At 42.0% G+C, this 17,660-nt stretch overlaps 2 protein-coding genes across 9 annotated transcripts in view; one reads left to right on the plus strand and one right to left on the minus strand.

Annotated features, from left to right (window-relative positions):
- The window catches only part of SAMD3 (sterile alpha motif domain containing 3), a 47,332-nt gene extending 38,731 nt beyond the window's left edge, over positions 1-8,601 (plus strand). The window contains exons 8-11 of the mRNA XM_009931972.2: positions 5,249-5,452; positions 5,846-6,017; positions 7,700-7,782; positions 8,034-8,601. Coding sequence (XP_009930274.2) covers positions 5,249-5,452; positions 5,846-6,017; positions 7,700-7,782; positions 8,034-8,318 — 744 coding nt within the window. The 3' untranslated portion in view covers positions 8,319-8,601. The remainder of the gene's footprint in view (positions 1-5,248; positions 5,453-5,845; positions 6,018-7,699; positions 7,783-8,033) is intronic.
- Positions 8,602-10,295: 1,694 nt separating this feature from the next.
- L3MBTL3 (L3MBTL histone methyl-lysine binding protein 3) overlaps positions 10,296-17,660 on the minus strand; it is an 82,605-nt gene continuing 75,240 nt past the window's right edge. For 7 of the 8 annotated variants that reach the window (XM_075414069.1, XM_075414070.1, XM_075414068.1 and 4 more), the window contains exons 20-22: positions 16,845-17,008; positions 15,753-15,815; positions 10,296-12,187 (exon numbers count right to left, since the gene is read on the minus strand). In XM_075414069.1, the coding sequence (XP_075270184.1) occupies positions 12,044-12,187; positions 15,753-15,815; positions 16,845-17,008 (371 nt within the window). In that variant the 3' untranslated portion in view covers positions 10,296-12,043. The remainder of the gene's footprint in view (positions 12,188-15,752; positions 15,816-16,844; positions 17,009-17,660) is intronic. The other variant, XR_012763179.1, reaches the window with a different exon arrangement.

Genomic DNA, 17,660 nt, shown 5'->3' on the forward strand with positions numbered 1-17,660 from the left:
CTAAAAACTGAAAGGAAAAATGAAAACGTTTTAAGTGAATCCTGCATTTAGGTGTGACTGAGTTAGTATTCATTCACTGCACTTTACTTGAAAAAAGCAAATTTGCAAAACAGGAAGAAGTGGTGAAGATAATGGAAATGGACTTGTAAAGCCAGTTACGGACCAAACGCATTCTGCTGCAAGGATGATCTTTTGTAATTTCTCAATAAAAACAAAAATTTTTTGATGTTGGAATCTAACAAATCCTGAGGTCAGAAATCAGTTGTGTAACATTCAAACGACGCCAAACTTTCCTGCTCTGTCAAAACCCTTCAGATTTCATTTCAATGAAACTAAGCTTAGGAATAATGAATAACATAAATCAGAATGCCTTTGGCATTTAGACTTTCAGCTAGGTTGACTGAAAACAGCTACTCACCCACAAACATCTAAATTCACTGTTCTCTCAGTTCCACGCTGGTTCTGCTAACGATGTTCACTGCCATTGAGCTTAATGTACCCGTGAGGTCCTGTTGCTGTGTTCTGTTCTTGACCGATAAATACGCACCACTTGCATTAAATCAGTTAGAATTAAAAATATGCAATGACGTGCAAATCTGTCCTCCCAACTGTCAACTAATCTGTATTTACATAGCACTATGTACTACAGTACATTGTTTGTATCGTAGGAATGAAACTGTCCAGAGACAAAATGAAATGAGATGATCAGATCTACAAGGCACAGGCCTGCCGCTGCATTTGAGCCACTGTGTGTAGTCAAGGAGTCACCAAACTCAGAGTATTCACTTGCTCTTTCAGTGCATGCAGCACTGTTCTACAACACCCCAGATGTTTTACATCATACTTACCATTGCCCATTCTCAAGGTACATGAACTTTATTTGTTATGTTTCCACTGTACTGTAATAAACAAGAAGTAATCTCTGAGACAGCAATGGCTACTAAGGCCAGTAGAAAAATGGCCATTAATTGGTATCCAAACTGTGCTACCACAGATTTGGTACATTTCTGGAGCTCTCTTACTTGACTGAAATTTTAAGATGTGTTTTATGGCTGGGTATGTATTTCTATTACATAGACCACTAGCTTAAACAAGCTCTGTTAAAGAGCTTAAAGTTCAGAATTACCTTTCTTTAGCCCAGAATAGAAGTGCAGCTTAAAATTGTTGAAAGATTACAGATGGTGATTGCTCTAAACAGTCTGAACACTGCAAGAAAACTAATTCTAACATTGTCTTCTGCTTGTGTCACTCATATGGAATGGATGATTTACACAAAGAAGTTTGGCATTCCGTCACTTCTTTTCTTTCCTAGTAGATAAGTGTGACAGCAATTCTTCCTCATACTACTGCTGTATTTCTATTGGTAGCTTGCTGTTGATGCTTACAAAAATGTCAAATGGCCTCATTTAGCTAATTAATAATGTCATTAGCTAAACTAGCTCTCAAGGACAAAGCTGACCACACGGAAAGTCCATCAACTTGAGCAGTGTTTTCCCTGACAAGCGGGATGGAGATAAGCTTGAGCAAAGGTCACAACTTGTTTTCCTCGGTGTTTGTTTCTAAGCAACGCAGTCAGTTTGTCTGTGGTTACAGCACACTGGGTTGAGTTTGTTTTGCTTTCCTGCTTCTGCAAGTAAGGCACTGTAGGTGACAGCCCCTCTGGAAATGAACTGCTGTGCCCACATCAGGTGGCTGAAGAAGCTCCTTCTCTATGGGCAGGAGGCTTGGAAGCAGACCCATAGGAGAAGCCAGTAGTAACAGAGCTGTTTGGGTCAGAGACTTCAAACTGCCTCTTGCCCAGAGTAAAAAACAGAAATGTAATTTTAAAACCCCAAACAACTCTCCAAGTTTGTGTGTGTGCACGTGTGAGAAAGCACGAACATCTTGAGACTAACAAGAATGGACCAACCCTTGGTTCTGTGCAGCGGTCACGCTGAAGCAAGAGACTGTCCATCCAACTTGGTGCAAGTCAGCAGGTTAAGGGGCAGCTGAACGGCCCACCTGGGGATGTGGGAATACTAGAATGGTATTTACAGTCAGTAACCAATATAACTGAGATACCAGAAAATACCAAACACCGATGCAGGGAGCTTGCCGTGCTAGCGGCAAAACAGAACTCTGATGAGTGTGAGCGATCTGCTGGAGACTTTACACAGAAATGTTTTTTTGGTTGTCTGCCTTTTCTGCACTGGACATAAAGGCTTTTTCAACCAGATGAGAAGCAGGAAGGCTGATGCTGCCAAGGGACAGAAGTGGTCAGGGTGCACTCTCCAGGTGCAGGAGGGCTCACAGAATGTAAAACCATACCTGAAACCTAGACAGTCTTTGCAAGGATTCTCAGAAGAGGAGGTCAGACCATCATGTTACTGGGACCATCCTTCATAGGCAGTGTCAGGGCACCTGTCTCAGATTGCCGTGTCAGTGAAGAGGTTACAGAATAATACACTTAAATGAGCAGTAACACATTCCCAGGATCGAGTATTTGTGCAAAATTTTCAGCTGTGTCCAAGGATAAAATAGGCAATTTTCTAACTGTGATGTGCAATTTCTCTCATGAAACATGATACTAGAAAATTGGAGGTAGCTGATTTACTGACAGTTTCTAGAGTTTCTGGAGAGAGCTAGGGAACATACTGACCAAGAAACCTGCTGTCTTTACTGGCCAAATTGGCAAGAACTGTAATGCAGACCCAAGAGATGAACACATTGGGAAGGAATCAACAAAGCTTCTGTAAGCAGAAGTAATTCTTCATAAATTTATTAGTTCTTTGAAGTACTCAACAACCCTGAGGACCCAAGAAATCCAGCTGATACAGTTTACTTGAACTTCAGAAGAGATTTCACCACATGCCTTTCAAAGGCTCTTCAAGGATATAATCTGAGGGGATAAGCAGGCAGTCCTTGCATGGATAAACAATTAAAAGATAGAACAAAGAAGGCTCGGCAGAAATAGTTGTTTTTTACAGAGGAAAAGATTATTAATGCTTCATTTATAAAGTTCAATATACTTCTAAATTATGTGGAAGAAGGAGAATAGTTGGCTGGCCACATCTGGTGATGCTGCTAATGGTATTAAAGACAAAGACTGCCTGAAGAATTGCAGAAGGGCGCCATGTTACCAAGGGACAGGGAAAAAAAAACAGCAGATAAAATTCAGTAGTGATAGATGAAAAAAAGGCACAAGGAGAAAACCCAGTCCTAACAACATTTACAGTCATGGTCTCTGAGCTTATTAGTACCATTCAAAAATTATAGTTTTATATTATGCCAAAGAAAATTTGGCACAATGCTAAGCAGAATTCCAAAAAAAGTATATTGAATGCTTAGAATTATTTAAGAAAGAAACAAAAGGGAGTGCATTATTCCACTGTATGCACCTGTGGTGTCTCAGCATCTCAACTAGTTTTTGAAGTTTTACTGTGCCCATTTCATAAAGGCTGTAGTGAAATTAGAAAATACGCAAGACAGTAACAAGGATAATTGGAAGTATGGACCAGCTTTTATATGTGGCATGATTAAATAGCTTAGGACAATCTTGGCTGGAAAAGAGGTGGCTGAGGATGGAATATGACATATCTATAAGACTACAGTGGCAAGGAGATGGTGAATAGGTTTTGAATCCAGTATGATAATTAGAAGGCAGAAGCAGCAGGAGAAAACGAACAAAAGAAGGCATTTCTTCTGACAGCACATAGTTAAACCGCTGAACTTAATGCACAGTGTTGTGGAAGGTATGATTTTATGAGAGTTGGAAAAGTGACTGGGAGAAATAACAGAAGGAAAAAAATCTACTGAAGGCTACTAACTATAAAGACATAACCCTTGGGAGCCCACGAACCCCAGTTCGGTGGAGTCTTCACAGAACGCAGGGAAGTACCACTCCACACTCCTCCTTGCTTTATACTTTTTCCCAGAGCCCCTCTCAGCCAGGCAGAGGAGGGTGTGGGACTAAATCGTCTGACCCACCACCTCTGTTCCTGTGCAGTGAGGAAGAGGACAGGAATCCCTACTCAAGCTTGCCACAAGCAAACCTTACTGTTGTAATACTAGTAAGACTAAGCTCCTCTATTAGAGAGAGCGCAGACTGTGCTAATACAGCACTCTAGGAAGGGCCAGGGCAATGCCTGTGGGGGTCATGGTAGGTACCCATCCTGCATGTAGGGCTGATTTTCTAATGTGATCCCAATGGCTGTTGAAATCCATGGGTATATATACTAGGAGGGAGAGTTTTTTAATTGTGTACCTTGTGCAACCATTCTTGGAATACCACATGCACAGTTTAAGCAAGGATGTTAAACTGGAAAGTTTAAGTGCACATACAGAGCACTGGGAACCAGTTTTGGATGTTGCATGTTTTGCAGCTCTGTGTCCTTCTCAAACATTCTGGGTAAGAAGATGAAGTGTCTGAACTCCCTCTGGCATTGACCCACAGGCCACCACTGACACAGGCAACAGCTCCAGCAGTGACAATACACACGGGAAAAGCCAGTGTAAATGCAGCTTGAGAGTGGTAACTGTACTAACAGTACATCTGTATGTCATCTCAGCTCATTTCAATGAGCAAATTCACTGTATCCTCTGCTAGAAACTAAACAGCCCCAAGCTAGTGCCACTGATGTACTGCTTCGGATAGCCACTCCTCCTCTTGGTAATTACTGGGTTTGGAATTACAGCAGGGACAATAATACTAATTTTGAGGAAGACCGTTAACTATCATCAAGTACAAAATAACTTTCTGAAAACACTAACAGTCAAACTGCTCAAATAATGCTTTCCATGAAGAGTTTTCTAAGTTCAGCTGATCTCCTTGGGGGTAAATACTTCAGTTGCATAAACATGTGAAAGGTAGTTGTCCTGCTTTTAGGATCTGTATGAGTAAGAAGAAAATACTATTTCTCTTCATAATACAGAGCTAATATTGCAAATCACTGATTCATCAGTAGAACTGCCTACTAATTTCCAATAAACAATAAGGTAAACCGGACACAGGCACAGGAATGTCATGAATGGCCTCAAATATGTAATGTCAGCTTGGGAGACTTGGCTGATAGCTATAGTATTATATGAAAACAGATCTTAATGTAACTACTAGAATACGAGGGTGACTTCACAGAGCTGGTACGGAAACCACACTACAGGTACTTTCCGCCGAGCTTGACTACACTTTGACTACACTCAAATCATACAAGCCACATCAGATAAAAAGCCTAGCTGATTTCTTACAATTCTGTCCTTCATTTCTTGATAGGAAGAACCTGTTCATCTTGAAGGCAGTGCAATGGCTGTACATATAAGGTGGCTTAAGGAAGAATATATGAAAACTCAGAGGAACTGGGAAGAAGTGGATAACAGAATGAATGTGACAATCGAAATACGGAGAAAGATGATCACCAATAAGGCACCTTTAAAAGACATTCTTCGCCTATTTCCTTTCTTAAGATGCCCTTATCAGGTAACAGAGCTATTTTTAATAATGACATTGAATTCTGTATTACAGATGTGGTACAACCGTAGGCAGGTATTTTACTGGATGTTTCCAGTGAAGTATCCATCAACATTGTTGTCTTTAATCTAACTAATATTTTTGCTGCTAACCCCACTTTAAAAGATTCACCAGTCCTGTGTTAAACATGCCACACATAACACCAGGGGGTTATTCGAAGTATTTGAGGGTTACTTGATGTACTTCTTCCCTGGTGTGAAAAGAAATGAAACCATGCCCTCCAGTTTATAATCTTATTTTTACTGAGGTAGTTTTATCCTGGCTTCAAAGTGTGCACCTTGTGTTGTTTTCAGTTTTGGTTTTGAGGATTGCAATAATACCAAGTACTTGTTTTTCTTTTAGCTTTTTAGGGAGTTCCAGCTTCTCAGACACATGGACATTTATAAGAAAACTGTTGAGATCTTGGAGATTTATTCAGAAAACATATTATCTTTGTATGTGGTGAGGAATAATCCAATTAACATTATGCTGCAAGAAAATCTGAAGGAACACACAGGGGAAGACATTCTGAAATGTCAGTACAAATCTTCTATGCTGTGAATATCCAAGTTTTGTTGTAGCTAATTGTTCTTATGTAACTAGACTAGCTCCACTTTTACTGCAAAAACATTTTTAAAATGGCACAGTTACTTGAAAAATATATAGTGATGTGGAAGAATTCAGAATAAAAGCTAATAAATGACTAGGAAAATTAGTCAGGTATTGAAGCTTCTTTTTTTTTTTTCTGTTGAATAAAAGACTGCAGGTTTGATAAAGTTAGTAAATGCCTTAAAGTAAGTATTGCTAGATGAGCAAAATTATGTATTTCTAGATATGTAAAAGAGTCCTTATTATTTTCTAAAAATACATGCAGAAAGCTAATTTTCTGGTTCAGAAATAGTGCCATAAAAAACGACACAATTTCCTTTAGAAAGAGAGGTACTGTTTCCACGGTTGAAGTCATCATCCCAGTGAAGTAATGGAAGCAGCAGTTACCAGTACCTGTGTTTCAAGTACCTCGTCTCTGCAGAGACACACTGGAGGAGTCAGGGCACAACCTGGCACCTCTGGCACGCAGGTACCAGTCACGCAAAGAGTTCCAGGTACCTCGACATGTGTGGCTCGCTGGCTGCGAGGTGAGGGAGCGAGCACCTGCTGCCACTCCGATTCTTTCGATCTGAAAAGTCTGGGAGTGCAGTTCTGCAGGCACAAAACATTGGAGGAATTACTCATTGAGTTACTCAGAATCTTTATTCTTCCCAAACTGCAGCTGTAGATGCCTATGCCCGAGCTTAGCTCCGCAAGAAGTGCTGCTTTGTCATTTTCCATCAAACAGGCATAATGCCAGAATGTCAAATCAAAGGTGGCACAGTATGAACACATGTGTTTCCTCCAGCTGTTTCACTCTTTATTACTAGGTTGTTTCTTAAAGAAGCAGAGTAGGTTAAAATACTGGGGTTTTCTTCCTTCAAGTTTAAAAACACAAGTACTCAATAGCTCATGATAGATTAAGAAGTGTCAATGAACAGCCTAATCCTGAAAGCCTTTACTGACTTTCTACTCATACCTTTGGCCTTAGAAAGCTGTGGATGCTGTAAGTAATTTCCTATTTTCTTATACCTTAGTAAAGTCCTAAGGCCTTTACTTTCCTGTTTATTCTTACAAACCACTTGACCTGGCACCTAGATAATAAATGCCTAACACGATAGGGTCAGTAAAACACACGACACCAGTAGCCCGACCTGCAAAAGAGATGTTACAGTCTTTAGTAGCTGAACCAGAGGGGTAGCAGGTACCACACCCCAGAAGGTCCTGCAGCACCAGCTTGTACCACAGCCTTTGAAGTGGAGTCCTTTGGCCACAGGGCTCTCCGGAGACATCTGATTTACTGAGGAGAGAGGAGTCTGGGGACAGGTGGGTTACTCAGCTCACAAACTCCACTAGAAGCAACCCAAAGGCCTACTTACTTATTGTGAGAGAAATTTAATTGTAATATTGAGTAGCAGAGTGTCATGAATGATTTGAATACTACTGCCTGTTGCCAGCTGAGGCACCTAAACCTTCACTGTGGTACAAACTGCTCTTCAAAACAGACAGAACAGTTCCACTGCTGAGCTGTTAACTGTTTCATAGGCTGCAGTCTGCTCTTCCAGGATGATAACTGCAGTGGTGGAACATTTTGATTTGTCGCTTAGTAGAAATCCTTGCCTTTGACAGACATGAAAATGACGGCTGCATGTTTACTCCTGCCAGATGTCTTTGGAGATGATTCCAGTCTGTTTGCTGCAGTGAATGAGGAGGTAGGAGACAGAGCACCCGCAGTCGTGGTCTCTCTTCCTCCTATGAGCTGCCTGGGGGCACCACCCAGACTTCTGGTGGCTCGGCTTAGTTCCTGGAGGAGGACACTAGCCTGCCTTCTGGGTAGAAGGCAAATATTTACAGAAGTACTAACTAAACTCAAAGCAGTGTTATTACGCTTGCTTACTTCTCTGACCTGTTCACCAAAGTGATGCTGTGACATAATTTGAAATATCCTTTTTTTACAAATCAGGTGAAAGTGGTGACACCAGTGCTGGAAGTAAAAAATCCCTTCAGTATGAATTCATGCGAGTTTGCGCTGTATGTGGAAAGAGAAGAGCTAGCCCAGCTCGATGACTGCACCATGGCCTTGGCCGCGCTGGTGGCTGCATTTCACGTGTTTGATATCCCGTGCCCAAACAGAATCCACAGGACGCTCAACTTCCTGGAGTCCCTGGTCTTCGGGGCGAGGAGCCCAGCACCCCTCCCTACCCAGGCAGAGAGAGGGCTGGAGGTACCCACGTATCCCAGTATCTGACAGTGTAACACAGCACTCTGCTCGGGAGCATTTGGCATTTTGTCAAAATAAATCCCTTTGTTGTGAAGATAAATCAGTAACATTCTTTCTGGTGAAAGTGTATGTGTATTTATAACTCTGTTGTGTTTAATAATGCCCAGTTTTTTATTGTACTGGCTACTTTTTTAAATTTAAAACCCAAGCATTTTAATTATTTTAAATGGAAATTCTAGAGCAGTCTAGAGGCATTAGAGACAATAAAATTTTCTAGATTACTGTATGTGTCATGTATTATTTTTCCATATGGAGCATTTAAAAAATTCGGACAGTCTTTTGACTGTCAAAATTTAAAAAAACACACTTGTGAGTTAATGTGAGCACTTTGCTGTTTTGAAGTGGCACAAATTAAAGACTTGTTATCATCATTTCATTACATGATGACCACTGACAGCCTACTGTAATAAATTTTGTATTTTAAAATGGTGGGCCTGATTTATAATTTGCAGGATGATGAGTTTTCCCTATTTTCTCTATGCATGAAGCATTATTTTCTCTTTGTGGTTTTTTAACATTAATCCTGAATTTGCTAAGTAGGGATTCTGAGATGAGCTCTCCAAGTAGCAAGAATGACTTATCTGGGATGCTGCCATGTGCATTTGTAACCACTGCTATGGCGCTGGGGAGAGAATGCCTCATTTTGTTTCTGGATTTGTTCCCCAGAACAAATTGGCCTTCTCCACATGGTGACTCTCCTATCTGCCCACACAGAGCGGAGGCCCTCTCCTCTCTTCTTCCACAGCCGCCTCTTCTCCCCAACATGCTCCTCTTAACTCCTCCATGTCTGGAAATCACAGGGGTTACTGCCCGACAGTGGACGGCTTCAGACAAAGGTCTAGTGACGGACAGTAGCAGCAGCCAGCAAACATGACCCATTGCATTCATTAGAAATTAAAATGGCTTTTTATTAAAGCACTGCATTTGACTAAAGAGATCAATATTCCACCAGTTCTAAAAATGTCCGTGTAGGCAAAGCAGCATTTGTGGTCACCACGATTCTTTAAACATTCAAACACACAGCACAGAAGACCAAAGAAGTTTTAGTAAAGCCCAGCTGTGCAGGGGTGACTTCAGTGCAGAGGTTACAGCGGGAGACCCTGCAGTATGAGTGGAGATCACTGCATTTAATGGCCAGACCCTCTTGCTGAAGTCTTAACATTTTTCATGTGGCTCTCATGGAAATCAGGGGACATCCTTTACCTCTGTGACAGCTGGGCTACCTCCAACACAACATACAACACAATACCAACTGCCATTTTAAAGATTCAGTAGGTCTCCTGAGTGTTTTCAGTTTCCGAGTCAATTTGTTGGGTGTAGTTTTTGTAACAGAGGTGGTTACACCCTGCTACCACAGGGGATACAAAAGTAAGGATCATTATGCATATCCTCACTGCTGTGAGTGACAGCTGTATGAATAAAAAGCTGGGCTCTACCATTTCAGTGAGGTTTAGTCTACATCTTGTAAACAGTATTAATTCAAACCCATTTCTTAAACCACAGTACTTTGTAAGTAGGTATATAAAAATTCAGGGACCTGCTAACATCCCCAAGTAATCTCTGTCGAGCAGCAAATCTCTTCATTGGTTCTCACTGCAAGCTACAGAGCTTGCACACGAGAGAGACATGACAGAGTGAGGGAAAATAAACTACATGGAAAGACAGAAGGCAAGAAAACAGAAGAATTTGGCATTTTAGTGACCTGCAAGAGCAATTTCAGCTGCTGCCAGTGACAAAATCCAGGCCCAAAGGGGATTCTGATTGTGAGAGCAAGTGGCCTGTGAGCCCTAGGAGTAAGTGTTTAGGGAGAGGGCAGACAGCAGTAGCCAAGGTGGTCTTTTAAACTCATGGCCACATTGAGCTATAAGGAACTGCTCTACACCACCCTCGGGAACAGCCGGGTTCATCTGAGAGTCCTGGGCACACACAAATGTAACAGACAGCTCCAGTTCAGGTTTTATTTGTATTGTAGTACAATAAGAGTGCAATTTGAATGTACAAATATTGAACAAAATGTAAAAATATTATTTATGCAATGCTATGGAAGGAAATTAACAGAATTCATACTGACCCTGTTTCACCTCACATTATGGCAGGTACCAGTCACCTACACGATCTGGAAGGGGCACAGAGAGTTCTTGAAATCTTAAGCAACTCCAGCCAAAGAACAGCCTAGAAAAATCTGTGGGAAGATGCAAAATTCTCCCAGCTCTGTGCAACGGAAATGCTCTGTTTGTTCTCAGCTCTAAAGGCTGAGTAACTGCCCACCGCAGCGTTAAGAAGAGGCATGCCAAAAATCTTGATCCAAGTCTTCTCGCTCTTCTTGCAAAAGTAACATTCTGGAACAGCCCTCAGCATACGGGTAGCCAGGCTTTCTCACATTTAAAGTGCATCTGGTTTACATCTTACGTGTACATATACCAAGTGCAACGACTTTCCCTGACAAATTGTTATAATCCTCCAAGAAAGAAGGTTGCCTCACCCAAGTCCCTGCTGGTGGCATCCGCATCCTGCTAACGACCCAGTGAAACGCAGGCGTTTTACACCTCGGATGTGCCGATGCACCACACACGTTTAAGTATCCTTTTCCTCCGTGCTTTGTCTTTCCCCCTATGCCTTCTTCATTTATAAATCGGACCTTCCAACTAGGCAGCGGTGAGTGAAATAATTCTTCCACCATTTGGAAAACAAACCTATGTTGAATATGAAGACAGAGTAGCAGTCCTAGATTTAGCACACTGTTTTTCTCCACTGTTGTGGTAACTACACTGGAGACTGGCATGGGCAGACATGAATGAATGTATTTTCTTTTTTGCTAATATCCTTACCTCAAAATACACGTATTTTCCTTCATGTGCCGAAGGACTGTAGCAGGCTCCCATGTAAAGGCTGTGACTCTTGTGCAGCATAAATGAAAAGTCTTCCATGAAGTCAAACTTTATTTTTCAGTTGCAGCCTTCTCTATACTGATCTTTTGGTAAAATACATTAAAGATGCTGGTGGAAAAACTCACATAACATTTTTGTAATCGTGCAAAAGTAAAAACATTCAGTTATCAAAAAAGCATTATAATTTCTACCCCAACAAGGTTCGTTGTTTTTTTGTTACAAGCAAACAGAGTTTTATAATCTGTAAAGTTATACGCTGTAGCATAAAGTGTCATGTATGTAACATTAAGTGTTTCATTTTTAAACTATGGCACAAATACATATTAGCCATAACAGTCTCATCTGGCTACCTGTAGCCTAATTTTTGGCTAATCAGTTTTTATTTTGATAGTATGAAGTAAAAGCTTTTGAAAAGTAAAATGAGCACGTGAAGAAGGTTTCAAGAATTCTTAGAAAATATTAACGTTCCCTTGTATAATACAGCATAAATAATTAATGAAGGTTTTCTTTACGTCCAGAGAAAGTTAGGGATCCTAACCATCCATGGAGAATTAGGGCCATTAGTTTGGTAAATAAGACTAGCTGACTTGGTTGTTACATACTACCTTCTCAAAAGCTTGAACACTTCCCAGAAGGATTCAGATGTGTACTGGCTCCAGGAGAATATAAATAGCCCACCAGTGCTGAACGTAGGTTTCTTCCTTTCTGAGAGTCCTTACTCAACAGTCCTAGCGAGTCCTTGTGCTTTGAATAAAACATGAGCTCCAGTGGAGAAAGCTGGCTTGTACACATTTTCCATTATCTTCAAAGTTCATTGTGTGAGTTTTTCTCTGCAGCTTTGAACATCAGAATGGAATTAAAGATTTTTAGGGCTGGTCCCAGTTTAATGCTCATTATTTTGACTATGTCTGATTGGGTCATTAGCAGAAATGCTTCTCCATCAATTTGCTTTAAAAGAAAAAACACACAAACCTATTAATAGGTCTGACAACATAGCAGTATAGATGTTTCAGAAAACATGAAAAGAAAATTCCCAGCAATTTCAGTCAGTGTAAAGGAAAGGCTGAACACAAACACTTTCAAATGATTTCAGGATAGCTTTGATTTCAACCTTTCAGACAGATCAGCTACTCCAAAAGAACAGGATGATGGTCTGTCTTCCTGCTGGAACACAACTGCCTGGCTAATTTTTAGCTAAGCAGTTCTTATTTTCATATTGACAGGATAAAGTAAAAGCTATGGAAAAGTAAAATAGGTAAATGAAGTAGAATTCAACTGTACTGCAGCACAGTAATGCTTTTTAACATCTGAGCTACTCCTTTTATGCAAGCCTCCATAAGAAAGCTTCTGGATTTCACTCCCAGCTACAGAACTGGACCCCCCTTCACATCACCCCTTTCTGTTCATTAAATAAAAAATTAAAACGAAACAGGGGCCAGGCTACATAAAACCGCCTCTTCGATACAAACACAACTTTTCAAAACACTATTTTTTTCTGACAGCTTTGAGGTGTTGCTATTTTAATAGGCATTACAAGTAAATATCCTCCTTTAGTAGGAGTGCTAAATCCAAACATGAAGAGCCACAGGGCCCTCACTTCCAAGGGCTTCAGCGGGGCCAACACTTCTCGTGTAAACTTCAGGTCACGCAGGCATCTACAGTAAGTTTTCAATGTAACATAAGCAGGATAGCTAGGCCTAACAGCCAACTGTGGTTAAATTAGGAGCACTACTTAGGCTTAAAGACACTAATTTGAGATAAACTCGGTGTAATTACGTCTCTGTAGGACTAGAAGACAAGCTTTCTGAAACAGACACGCTGCAAAGGAAGCCTGCAAGGCACACCCCAGCACTGTTAGCCGAGGAACCCCGCAGTGAGAACAGCATCACGCAGTTACTACAATTACTTTCTACTCATTTTGTGCACAAAGCCAGACTGGGTGGGCTCAGAACCAGAAGTGTGCGAATTGGGGGATGCCCAGCTTTTTGCACTACCTTGATAGAAGCAGGATGAGGCACCTTCTACCTACTGAAAGACCTACTGATACGAGCCAGTCCATGGCAGTTGGCCTTACTGGAAGAGGTTTAATTCACTACTCACAGAAAAAGCCTGAGAGGCTAAATCCTAACAAAGGGAAGTATTTTCTTACACCTCTGAGAATGAAAGTGTCTAGGATTCATCCATCTCTGTGGCACTTCCCATCTGCTGGCTTGATTAGCAATACACCAGCTTTTACTGATCTTAATTCATTGGTGAAACACCCCAAGTGACACAGGGGATGATCTCGGCTGTGTACCTGCTGCAGCTGTAAAATGCCTAAAATCTAAGCAAGTGCAAAATGCCCAGAGATGCAGCCGATCAGTCCTTTGATACGTAACTGTAATAGTCATTACAATCTACAGCACAGCCTGAAAACTTTTGTCGCAGGAGATTAGTAGGGCCATCTGTATGCATTTTCCTCAGGAGGTGCCTTCTCAAGTCCAAGTACCACAACTGCTCTTCACTTGAAAGGCTGACTTGGGATATTACAGTATCAGACTTTGCCCATTCAGGTGATCTGGCTGGGATAAACATCTGAACTATTGACTGGCTGGGTAGACGAAGGGAGAGCCGTGGATGTTGTCTACCTTGACTTCAGCAAGGCTTTTGACACAGTCTCCCATAACATTCTCCTAGGGAAGCTCAGGAAGTGTGGGCTGGATGAGTGGTCAGTGAAGTGGATTGAGAACTGGCTGAATGGCAGAACTCAGAGGGTTGTCATCAGCAGCGCTGAGTCTAGTTGGAGGCTGGTGACAAGTGGTGTCCCTCAGGGGTCAGTACTGGGCCCAGTCTTGTTTAACTTCTTCATCAACGACCTGGATGAAGAGTTAGAATGTACCCTCAGCAAGTTTGCTGATGACACCAAACTGGGAGGTGTGGTAGATACACCAGAAGGCTGTGCTGCCATTCAGCGTGACCTGGATAGGCTGGAAAGCTGGGCAGAGAGGAACCTGATGAGGTTCAACAAGGGCAAGTGCAGGGTCCTGCACCTGGGGAGGAATAACCTCATGCACCAGTACAGGCTTGGGGTGGACCCGCTGGAGAGCAGCTCTGCGGAGAGGGACCTGGGTGTCCTGGTGGACGACAGGTTAACCATGAGCCAGCAGTGTGCCCTGGCTGCAAAGAAAGCCAATGGGATCCTGGGGTGCATCAAGAAGAGTGTGGCCAGCAGGACGAGGGAGGTTCTCCTTCCCCTCTACACTGCCCTGGTGAGGCCTCATCTGGAGTACTCTGTCCAGTTCTGGGCTCCCCACTTCAAGAAAGATGAAGAGCTACTGGAGAGAGTCCAGCGGAGGGCTACGAGGATGGTGAGGGGACTGGAGCATCTCCCCTATGAGGAAAGGCTGAGGGAACTGGGCTTGTTCAGCCTGAAGAAGAGAAGGCTGCGAGGGGACCTTATAAATGCCTACAAATATCTGAAGGGTGGGTGTCAGGAGGATGGGGCCAAGCTCTTTTCAGTGGTGCCCAGCGACAGGACAAGGGGCAATGGGCACAAACTGAGGCACAGGAGGTTCCGTCTGAACATGAGGAAGAACTTGTTCCCTCTGAGGGTGACGGAGCACTGGAACAGGCTGCCCACGGAGGTTGTGGAGTCTCCTTCTCTGGAGATATTCAAGACCCGCCTGGACAAGAACCTTTGCAGCCTACTGTAGGTGACCCTGCTTCGGCAGGGGGGTTGGACTAGATGACCCACAGAGGTCCCTTCCAACCCCTACTATTCTGTGATTCTGTGATTCTGTGACTCTGGCAATTTGCGATCAAACAGCCTTCTTGAAACTAAGCATTAACAGGAGCAACAAATCTCTGAGTGGAAAAGAAAAAGCCAACCTAGCCTACAAAGGCCTACCATATCTAAAAGCCCTGTCACTTCCTACTGACAACTTTGGCACAACAACCTTCTCGGATGCCAGAAATGCATGCCTGGCGTGCTCACAAAGTGAGTACACACTGCTTTGAACCTCATCAGAAGCCTTCAGATCTTCTCACTTCCCGCTCACTCAAACCACATTCATCAACTGGCTATATCAGGAGGAAAAGCATCAAGAGCTAAGTGAGATCAGACAAGATGAAACTGCTTTAAGAGGCAGTTATCCTGAACCATGGCTCTGCTTTATTCTACTTATTAACACCCTGCAGAACTAAAATAACATACTTCTAATTTCCTCAAACCAGATTAAGAGAGAAGAGTAATAAATCACAAAGTTCCTCCTCCTCTACAGTTTGTTCTAAGTAATTTCAGTTGCAGTAACAAAGCTAGAGAAGCACGAGAGACCTGGCTGGCACTTCGCTAGTTTTATCTTCTTTACTTCCTTCCCACTCCATGACCTGCAAACCAACCTAATCTTCCATACATTTGCACTTGACTTTAAACATACACCTCATCGTGCTACTTCATCTGTGTTTTTAATGACATATAATTAATCTTTCCACCAAGCTTTGTACTCTGTGTCTTTTTGAAATAAAATTCACCCACCTCATCTTTAAACACCTTCCCATGTTCTTCACATCCTGGTAAACTCCGTATAAATTCAGAGACCTGCCACCAAAGTATGCAACAAAAGATTTAGTAAGACTGGTGTTTTCTCAAAATGGTCCTAAAGGTTGACAATCATTAAAGTGAAGTTTTTTAGCCATTGTTCTTACAGCCTCATTTTAGGTGTTCCACCTTCTTCTACAGGTGCGTGGAGTCATGCAGCTGGGTGTTTAAGGACAGGATTCACAAAATCCGCAAACTAAAACAGCACATGCCACTCCTGTCCATAGGACATCTAAGAGTGGCATATGGCTACTCCCTCAAAATTTCTCAGGCTATTCTATCCAGGCAGATCCAGAACCATGAATCTTCTCTGGATGAATCATTTCTCACAAACCAAAATGGTTGCTGCCTTCCTCTTCTTTATTCTTCACAGCACAGTGATTAGCAAATTCCTTTTCAAAGTTCATGCTTCTTTCTTCTCCGACCGGAGGAGATCTGACTGCACAGAAAACTGCCTTAGTCAAAGCTACTTCTGAAAGTAAAGCAGGGACTAGACCCTGTCTGTCCAAGCATTATTACATACTTCAACAGTGACAGAGCTCTAATCTTGAAATCGGGTGTCATGGCCTGACCACATCCATACCTTTGCTCTCTGCGCTATATTCTCATCCTCCAAAACAGTGTGCCACATCCAAACTATGCACCAGAAATAGTTCCTTGGTCCATGCTGACCCCTAAACCTTTCCTCCAGAATGTCTGTACGGGTGTTAGACGTTAGTAGTGTAGACCTTGAGCACCTGATCTGCTGGGCCATACATTTAGCACTTTTCTTTCCTTTTTTAACCCCAGTGAATATATATACATACACATATATATTTATCTATATCTATACCTATCTGTACACATATGGTTTATACTTACTGCTTCCAGGGCTGGACAGCAGCTGAACGGGTATTTTTGGGATATATTACATTAGGAGTGGCTGAATCTAATCCTCTGAGTTAATTATTGTTAATCTATGGTGCTAATCTAAAGCTCTGAATCAATCAGGACTTCAAGAGTGGTGGCAGTAAAATACAAGAAACTTACCTCATCTGTACTCCACTTAGAAACTTTACTGGCTGGGATCCCAGCTACACTTGGAAGGAGCTTGCTCTGCTGTTCCCAGCGCAAGGGCAGGCCAGGGATTTGCAACTTGGAAGACACAATAACTGGTTGAGAAAGAAGCCTCTGTGTGTTGGGTTCTTCAACATCTTCAACAACAGGAAACAACAAGCACACATTAAATCCCTCAGTCAGTGATGAGAACAGTCACAGCAACAGCACGTTCATTTCTACCGATATATACGAGCCTCCTTACACAAGATGTACAGGTTTGCTTAAACCAGAATTAGAGGAGTACCATGACTGTTCTTCCACTAGTATGACTGTGATTATATTTGCTCTATATAAATGTAACTACTCTTAGGGGGAAAAAGTCTTTTCCAGTGCAACACAATTCTATGCCTACAAAACTGTTGGCGAACCACAACATAGGTGAAATAATTTTAAATATTTTGATACAATAAATCACACCCACATTTAATAGATGTACAGTAGTACAAGTACTAACTTAATTTCAGGGTTAAGCTTTTATAACTTCATCAAAAGCAGCACTGCACTGCTACAAAACTGAAGTGAATCAGTTGTACAGTTCCAGCCCACACAACATTTATGCCTCATCCACAACAAAATGTTTTTCAGTTCTTCTGAGGAAAAAACACAAATGTCTGCAAATTCCCCGCTCCCACTTTAACTGAATGTTTTATTTGGAAAATAACATTTAACTCCTCTGTGCTGCTACAGGGTTTTTTACAAGGTTGTTTCCCATTTTCCTATCTCACTTACCCATAACGGAAGGAATGA

Source organism: Opisthocomus hoazin, chromosome 2 (assembly GCF_030867145.1).
Source record: "Opisthocomus hoazin isolate bOpiHoa1 chromosome 2, bOpiHoa1.hap1, whole genome shotgun sequence".
Classification (NCBI taxonomy): domain Eukaryota; kingdom Metazoa; phylum Chordata; class Aves; order Opisthocomiformes; family Opisthocomidae; genus Opisthocomus; species Opisthocomus hoazin.